The sequence below is a fragment of the Notothenia rossii genome, assembly GCF_949606895.1.
Source record: "Notothenia rossii genome assembly, chromosome: 8".
Classification (NCBI taxonomy): Eukaryota; Metazoa; Chordata; class Actinopteri; order Perciformes; family Nototheniidae; genus Notothenia; species Notothenia rossii.
Window position 1 is genome coordinate 61,019,337 of NC_136906.1, and position 9,554 is coordinate 61,028,890.

Consider the following 9,554-nt stretch of genomic DNA (forward strand, 5'->3'; position numbering starts at 1 on the left):
CAGTTACAATAGATAGAACATGCACAAGGACGAGTGAAGGTGAAGAGGGGGTGAGGAAGGGAGGGGAGGGGGGGGGGTGAGGTGAATAGAGCACTGGGAATAGAGATGGTGAGTCAGAGGCCATTTGGAAAGTAATTTCATCTCTGAATGGCATATATCTTTTCATCAATGGAAGGAAAGTATTTTCCGAAGCAGAAGAAAAAGATCTCTGTTCGGTGAAATAGAGCCTATTTGAGGGGGAGAGGATAGATACCATTCTCAGGTTATTTCTGTGCTCTATTTATTTTGCGTAGGTGATGAAGTTGTTTGTTGGGATACACTGCAGTGAAGGGAAGTTTGTAGAAAGAATAAGAGTCTACACAGTTATGCTTTGTGATGCATGATAGCATGCTAACCTGTTAACAAAGACAATGCTAACATGCTGATGTTTGGCAAGTATAATATTTACAATTGTCAATATCTTGTATAGCATGTTAGCATTTACTGAGTTGTTTTTCAAAAACTGAGTAGTTTTGGTAACACTTTCTATTTTTCATGCCCATTTATAGAATGCATTATAAAATACTTGAGCATTAAAATCCCTGTACTTATGATGTGTTGTATTTACCATATAGTTGTAAAGCAATATTATCACTTGCATATCCATAACGACATGATTAAAAGGCACTTTAAGTGGTCATTGTCTTCAATGCAAGGGTGAAAAGTGTAATTGTTATTTCAGCATGATGGTGGCCCTAGAAGGAAACTAAGCGTCTCCGAATTCATTGCCGAGACATCATAGATATCTTTACCAAATGTTAAGCCAATCGTAAAGGTCAGCTGACAGGCAATGCCATGGTTAGAGCTATGCTGCTAGCGTGATGGCTACAACATTGTGTTCCCTCATAAGCCACAAAGACACACCACAGGCAATAATCTTCATATAATGGCACCAAGAGTCTTCTGCAATTTTGGTGAATCATTGGTGTCTTATGTCTTGATGTTACATAATGAGGTTTTAGGGGTTCTATCGACATTCTGGACTGACTGAGTGTGGTAAGGCATGTAGCCAGTGAAAAAGAAAAAAGAGAGGGGGGAAAGGGGGAAGAAGTTAGGAGAGACTACCAGGGACGGGTTTGGACTGTTGTGTGTATCCTGGCAAAGCAGTCTTGGCCTTGACACGACTGAACAAACATGTCCAATATTTGACTCCTGCCCGATGTCTACCTTACAAAAACATGGTTGCTAATTCATGTCCATTTATTAAAAACAACCAAAACCACTCTCCAAATCTGCAAAATAACTAATAATTGTAATTTAAGTGTCAAATAAGGAACTCACCATTTATGAAGAAACGAAACAAATTGATGCCCACTTTAAGTTTAAGATCATGAAAAAAAGATAATTCATAAAAGATGTTTTCTGTAAGTTCACTAACTGGAGGGGAAGAGAAAAATGAGTTGGACCAATTAGTGATTGGTCTGGCATCAGCTGTGTGGTTCTTTGGGCAAGCACAAAGAGAATGCTGCAGTTACTCTTGGACCACTACTGTCTCCACTTCCATGTACAGTTATGTTCTAGTGTTTACCATTACTTGTTCAGTTCTACATGGATTGTGAGTCAGCCCAGTTAAGGAGCTGTACAGAGGTCCTGCAAGGACACTGACCAACCCTCATCTAAATGTAAGTGTTTGCACGATTCCAACACCCAAACCGAGTCCGGACACAACCATGGCCACCAAACTCCTCTGTTTGCCTTGCAGTTTGTGTGTGCTCTGTAGCCTCAAATTAAAATCAGCTTTGTCTTTGAGTTTGTCTTTTTCTCTCACACAGTGCACATCTTGTCATGTTGTTTGTGCGCTGTGCAAGGTGGTGACCCGTGGGAATTTTATTTTGTTACTGGACAGGCTGGCAACACAGCTGGCTATTAAGGCTGGCATGAACAGGCAACATCTGAACCCTTGGCAGTAGCTTTCTTGATATCCACATTCTCTCTCCCCAGCTGAACTGTGCACTTTTGAAATCACAAAATGCCCCGCAGTCATTTGAAAAGTCAAACCAGTATCACTGCGGAAAGTAGATTAAAATGGCATGTTCTGAAATGACTATTTGACCTTTTGTTATTTCAGCGCAGTAAATGTTAATCTCCTTGATTACACATATCAACCTGTGATGACACGTAGAAACCTCAAATCTGGTTCTGTGCCATATCTTTGTTCTGACAAAGCATCCTGTGACAACATCACAAACCACAACTTGGGTTTAATATTACCACGAACATTACTCAGAATCTGACCTTGCTGAACTTTTTTTTTATACATGTCAAATAAAAGTATGCAGCATAAGAAAAATGAAAATGGGACACAGCTGGTCACAACCTCAACGGCTATATAATCTTAATATGAAGGCTGGAGTCCTTCTTTCAGACAAGAAAAGTCGAATAAAAAAGAAAGAGTTTGCAATACTGGGCCTCAAGTGAAAAATGTTTTCCTTCTTCTAGTCTCAGTCATGTCAAAAGTTATACTAAAGTCAATAAACTGAAAATTCATTTGTGTGACTCGTCTCATTAACTTGCACATGGTAATTCAATAATATTTCATTAAACTCTAAGCTTCTTTTCATGTGATAATTTACGCCATTAATATCTATGCAAATGCTTATGATTCCCATGAGCAGTTACAGATCATTACATCTGCAGATTTTGTGCACTTTTTATATAAAGATAAACCAGGAAGGAGCAGTTCTATGAGAAATGTCACCTTAAAGATGTGTGTTGTGAGTGGCAGAAGAGTGATGTAGCCTAATAAAAGCCAGGCGAACACTGCGTTCCAGGTCATAGCTTGAAGTCTGCACAGCTTCGGTCCAGAGAGCAGCATGAGTCACCGGAACTGAGCAGATTGCTAGCTTGCAGAATTCATTAAGACAAATGTAAGGTATATGGATTTCCTCTGGAAGAAAGGAAAAAACCTTGGCAGCTGCAGAACAGCACCCTAGTGAATCCTCAAGTAGCTTTCCATATACCTTTGGAATGACAGCATGCTTTGTGCAATTCTCTACATGATGTATGGTGGTCTGGATATCAAATAATAGGTTTAAACCCTTCAATGTGATGGCCAAGATGGTATTGTTTTTGGATCCATTCGCATACAGCCAAAACAGACTATCACAGCTCTTTAATGGCAATAGGCAAATACATTTTTAGCAGCTAATTTAATACTTAACAAGAGGGTCTGCCCGGTGACACTATCGGCTAGAGTGAGAATAGTCAGTGTGTAAACTGATAATGTTGAACAAAATGCAAATGTTGCTGTTAAAGATGCAGGCTAAAGTGTTTTTAAATTCAACACTAGTTGATAGTCTATCTATCCAGTCATTTTCATCTGTGCAATGGCGCCCCAGTGTGGGAACAAGGCAGTAGTGCAGTAATAAAACCTGCTCATTTTTTGGTGTCACAGTTACGGTAATGTCATTACTCTAGTAAATCACTGTTTAAAATAACATTAATGCTACAGTTGCTATATTGGTACCCCGTTCAACGTTTTCACAAGTCAGGGGCTAACATTTAGCTTGGACAAAAACGTGGAGCAGGGTTTTTCCTAAAATAAAATGCTATTTACAGCAGCAACAATAGCAAATGAAGTGCAACAGATTATTGCTCAACGCCTGTTCAAAATATAGTGGAACGGACAATGTAGTATTATAATAAAGTCAAAGCAAATACATTATGAATTATTATCTAACGTTAGCTGAACTAGCTTAACAGTAGAGCCTCAAAATGAAACGTTTGGCGCTACGTTTCAGGCGATAACATTATGGACTTTTTGTCAACAAACCTGAACAAATGATCCAGGGACAGCAGTTGTGTCTGGAAACTCAAACTTTAAACACGACCATACATGAATCACTGATCCCGAGTCAGCCAAATCGACACCGGATGTCAGTAAGTAAAAGGAAAAGTTCCGTTTTCGGGAGCGATTTTCTACAGGAAATACCTTCCGCCGTAGAGAGCATTTGTGAAGGGCTGCCATTTTACCGACCTTACGGTAAGAAAACTTGCTTCGTGTTGTTGTGTGGTTAGCTGGCTGCCACGCGTTCATACAAGCCCTGTGTTCAGTGTTCTCTGTGTTGAACTAGTGTTATTGCAAATCCGTTTCAGTTTGTTTCGGGATGACATTTAACGTTAGCTAACCTAGCTATGCTACTGTTAGCATTAACGGAACCTAACCCACTGAACATTATCGGGACAAAATAAAGAATATATACCAACTCTCGCTAGTGTTTTTTTTAAATGGCAGTAAGAATTTAGATATTAAGGGTTGAAGGTGTATCTTTCTTTACATTCGCCATATGTTAGCTAGGTTCGGTATTTCAATTTGCGTAATATTAGCTTCCTTTTTGCATTTGATAAATACATTGTATTTACAGCAAATTATAATGATCTAACTTAAACGCCACGTTCACTGTTCTGAAGGTAGCCTCAGTACTTTAAACAACAAATGCAAACGGACATGGACCCATCACTGAAAGCATGTACATGTGTGTGTGTGCACAAACGAATTGAAACACATTGTTTAGCATTATAAGTCACCATTCCCCCTTTTCTGTTTGTTTTTTCAGAAGCACAATAAAAAGATGGTCCTCAAAGTGGTCCAGCTCACCTCTAAGTCCCACCATGAGAACATCCTGGCCTCCCTACATCAGCTGAGGCTGCAGGGACAGCTGAGTGACATCACTGTGCAGGTAGACTACCAGGGAGAAGTGCAGGAGTTCCAGGCCCATCAGGTGATGCTGGCAGCATCCAGCGGCTACTTCAGGGACATCCTCCTCTCTCAGGATGCTACCAGAGACAAAGTATTACTCTCCAATATGCACTCCAATGATTTCTCAACGTTTTTGGAATTTGTGTACACTGGTAAAGTTGAAGTTGTCAGAGATAAGATTGGTGATGTTCAAGCAACGGCACAGTTTTTGGACTGTGAAGATTTGTCACAGATATGTGGTGAGGCCATGAGTGCTGGAATCCTACAAAAACCTACAAAGAAAACTGAATCAGAGGATGTTGGTAAAGGTGATTTACATGACGCTAAGAATGAAAAAGGGACCAAGGGGAAGAAGCAGCCTAAAAGCGTACTTGTCAAGCGGCGGCTCTCTCCTCAGAGCCCTGACAAAGTAGTACTTTCAAAAAGATTAAAGGCAAAGAATGCAGTGAAGAGTGATCAGAGACACATAAAAAAACTAAAACTGAGGCTGACTGGTCGTAAAATCCTTCCGAGGCATTTAAATACCAAAAAAGTGGCTAGCATCAACAATGAAAACCAAGTTAAAGATGAAGACACAGTGGAGAATGAAGACAGGACTGAAGCTGAGGCTCAGGCAGAGGATGGGGACAAGTCATCTTTGGGAATGCCAGCTGATGTAGATGATTGGGAATGTGAGGGATATGTACAGAGTGAGGAGTCCTTGTTATCTCTGGGAGAAGAGGAAGAGGATGATGAAGAGGATGATGATGAGGAAGGACAATCGAAGGAGACATCCAAAAGAACTTCCAAGGCCCAGTTCCAGTGTAACAAGTGCCAGCGGACGTTCCATTATGAGAGAAGCTACTTAAAGCACATCAGGTAGGAAAAGTTAGCTAGGTATAGTAAATTGATTTATTCCATAGATACCCCAAAGCTTCTGAAAATAATCTTCTATATCGAATTTGGCCAGGCTTCCAGTATGACATTTTAATTCCAGAGCACACAGCTGTTTGCAAGCTAACAAGCTCATTTACACATTTGTGTGTGTTTCTTGTTGGTATTATAGCATTATTTGATTGTTTTAGTATGCCTTAAATAGACTGGTCATATTGCAAAAAAAATGTAATGTACAAAAAATGGAATATAGCTAAGCAATAAGATACAAAATACTGAAATCTGTCCTTACACAAATTACGAAAATGGTAGATAATATTGCATGAAGGAAGTTATTATAACAATTATGTTGTTTTCCTGCTCCCCTGTTGGAGACAGCGCTGTGCAATCACAACCCTACAATCTTTTATTTTCTTTTTTTGAGTTGTAGTACTTAAAAGATTTAGGTCAATTGAGAATGATGCAAAAGCACTTTCCATAGTAAGGCTTATTTGAAACTTTCAGGTTTCTTGCTGTTAGTTTTTATCTTCATGGTTTATTGCGCTTCTTTTACGTTGCGTTGGATAAAAGCATCAGCTAAATGAAATGTTACGTAATGTAATGAATTGATCTTATAAGGCAAATTGTCCTCTAAAGTTTAAAGCTGTCAGATGATCATCAATGCCATTTGATGATATATTTTGGTTATTGCTCTCCAGTACGTATCATGGAGTAAAAGCAGATGTCATCTATCGCTGTGAGACCTGCCAGCAAACCTTTGCTAACCGTAGCAATCTGAAGATCCACGAAAAGCACGTCCACAGTAACGAGAGGCTGTTCACCTGCGACTCCTGCGGGAAGACCTTCAAGAGGAAGAAAGATGTTGTCCGCCATACAAGACAGGTGATGATTTATAGTAACTACATACAAGAACAAGAGTCCAATATAACGTCCCCTGATTTGATCATATTTGTCTTTCCTTCCCTCTGCTTTTCAGGTACATGAACGTAACAATATGAGACATGTCTGCACTGACTGTGGGAAGGCTCTCAGCTCCAAAACGGCCCTGTTGTTGCATGAGAGGACACACACAGGGGCCAAGCCTTTTGAGTGCAGCGACTGCGGGGCCAGATTTACCCAGAACTCTGCACTCAAGATGCACCGCAGGTACGGAGCTGGCTAAAGATGCTAAAAGGCGGCATATTGTTACTAAAAGTTGATGAGAGCTAAATGTTCTTGTTTTCTGACATGTAGGACTCACACAGGAGAAAAGCCATTTGCATGTGATGAGTGTGAGTCCAGGTTCACTCAGAAACACATGTTGGCCTACCATAAGCGATCACACACGGGTAAGAAACTATTGAGACCATCATCTTTAACCCTGCCTCTGTTAAAAGACAAGGCTATCTTCAGGTATCAGATCATAACTGAATAGATTGTTATTTTCTCTTGTTAGGAGAGAAGCCCTTCATGTGTGAGGCCTGCGGGAAGAGCTTCGCATCTAAAGAATACCTGAGGCACCACTCAAACATCCACACTGGGTCCAAGCCATACAAGTGCGAGCTGTGTGGCCGAGGCTTCGCTCAGAGGAATTCCCTACACCAGCATCTGAAGATACATACAGGTAATTGGATAAATCGCTGACTTCGATTTTTCTTGTTAATTCCTAGGCATAACACAGAAACCAGTTTGACTGTTGTCTACTGATTACAAACTTTATATATTCTCTGGCATCTCTGTTTATTCCTAGGTGAGCGTCCCTACAGCTGTAAAGACTGTGACAAGCACTTCACCCAGCTCAATGCCCTCCAGAGGCACCAGCGTATCCACACAGGAGAGAAGCCATACATGTGTGGTCTCTGTCGGCGCACCTTTACAGACAAGTCCACCCTCCGTAGGCACACTATGGTGAGCACCGTTTATCTTACTGTAGCAACAATTATCCCATAGGGTAATTTTGTACTGTATAGGCACAGGAATAAGTCCTAAAACCTGGAAATTAGTAACCACCATAAACTTTTGCCAAGATTTAGTTTTCTGCCATATTCCGAAATCCTGAAAAAATCCCATTGCTTTTTGTCTAGGGAGCCCTTGTAAATCTTTCATGTCCAGTGTTGATCTAACTTGTACTGTGGCAGAATGAATTTACCCTTGATCAAAAGGGGGGATATTGGTAAAGAAATACTTAACCATTTGTATTTGAATCACTCACCCTGTGCTTCCTTGAAATTTAAAAGTGTCCACGCATGCCTCCACGGTAAACGATGTGAAAATAACATAAGCTTGTCAAACTTCCAGATTCATGACTCCACCGCTCCGTGGAAAACCTACCTTGTGGTTCTGGAGGGAAATGTGGAGGATAAGAAACCAAAATCTCCTACTAAGGGAAAGACTGAAAAAGCAGGAGCAAAGGAGAAAAGGAGTACCGCTAAAAAAAATAATGTCGCTGCTTCTGCTTCTGAGAACACTCATACGGACTCCTTTGAGATGTCTTCTGAGCCTGTGACCCTCCCACCTGAGTGGACTGGCCATGGGTCCATCGCTCTGGTCAGCCATGGGGCTCTCGGCGAGATCACCGTCATCCACACAGAGATGCCCCCTGGGACCCAGATCCAGCCCATCGTAACCACTGACAGCACGGGGGCCAGCATCATTTCCATCGATGGATCAGGCATCCCTTTCTCCATACCAGTGTCCATTGCTCACAGTCTGCCCATGTACTCTGAAGCCTCCATGTCTCTGTCTACATCCACTGGTGTTTCTCCTGTTTCTGATGGCCCGTTCACGTCAGAGATCCAAACCATTTCTACATCATCTGTCCTGGAAGCCGCAGTCTCACAGACCATTTTAGCTCCAGCTTTAGAGACGAAGGCCACGTCCCAGGCGGATATTTCGCAGCCTGATCTCCTGACCGTGGTAATCGGTAATGGTGTTTGCCCAAATGAACTGACAGCTGCTGTCCAAGGTGATGGAACGCAGAGGACAGCAGACTTAGACGATCCCTTAGCTCAAGATACTGTGTAGGAAATGCTTTTTAATGGTATTTCACGTTTGGAATTACCGTAATTTTCGGACTATAAGCCGCACCTGAATATAAGCCGCAGCAGCGGCATACCACTCTCGGTTCCACTTTTACTTTTGCGCGCTACCTGTCTTACTCTTTTCCGGCCTCCAGCTTTTCCTGCTGGAACCCGCCGCTTAAAGGTGGGGGTCCGCGGACCGGCCATAGAGCCCATAGAGTTAAAGGTGTTGGCCGTTAGCTGTAAAAATCCATAGATTAGCCGCACCGTTATATAAGCCGCAGCGTCGAAAAATAGGGGAAAAGGCGCGGCTTATAGTCCGAAAATTACGGTAGCTGTGTGAGTGTGTGTTCTGACCATGTGGCGTTTCATCATTCCTGTCATCTCAAAGTCCTTTGTTTCATTAACAGACCGGGGTGTCTTCAGTGTTACTCGCACTCTTAAAATGTGAGGGTATTTATCAAGAAAAAATTAAAATCATGTTTCAGGAATAAAATCCAAATATGACTAAGATATTAGTGTAATCATAAAATAATATTGTACATATTTAATCAATTAGAGTCAAACATGGCATAAATCATACTGCTGAGGATTTGTTATGGTGTGAATCTAAATGAATTGTGTGAATCCTTCAAAACTCTGTCACTTTTCTTTCTTTAGAACTATGTACACATTACCACAGCTGTGTTTCAAACAGCATGAGATCCTTTATCCGGCTACACCCAATGATGAAAGTTGTACTTTTTTCTTAAAATAAAGAAATATACCTCTGAAGTTTGTAATTTTCCTTCAGGCTGTTTAATTTTAAGTGACTCCTATTCAAATGCATGGCAAGAAAATGTAATTAATTGTATTTTTTGTAAGGAAATGCACACTAACCATTATACAGAAATCCAATCACGGTTATGTAAGGTCAGAACTGGACTAACATAAAAATGAATAGT

The 9,554-nt window shown here is 41.0% G+C and overlaps 1 protein-coding gene across 1 annotated transcript; it reads left to right on the forward strand.

Moving 5' to 3' along the window:
* Positions 1–3,808: 3,808 nt before the first annotated feature.
* Positions 3,809–9,384, forward strand: gzf1 (GDNF-inducible zinc finger protein 1). Its single transcript, XM_079641842.1, has 8 exons — positions 3,809–4,021; positions 4,596–5,596; positions 6,310–6,493; positions 6,588–6,757; positions 6,845–6,939; positions 7,047–7,214; positions 7,341–7,498; positions 7,889–9,384. The coding sequence occupies exons 2-8, from the start codon at positions 4,611–4,613 to the stop codon at positions 8,612–8,614; spliced, it is 2,487 nt and encodes an 828-aa protein (XP_079497968.1). The 5' UTR covers positions 3,809–4,021; positions 4,596–4,610; the 3' UTR covers positions 8,615–9,384.
* The last annotated feature ends 170 nt before the right edge of the window (positions 9,385–9,554 follow it).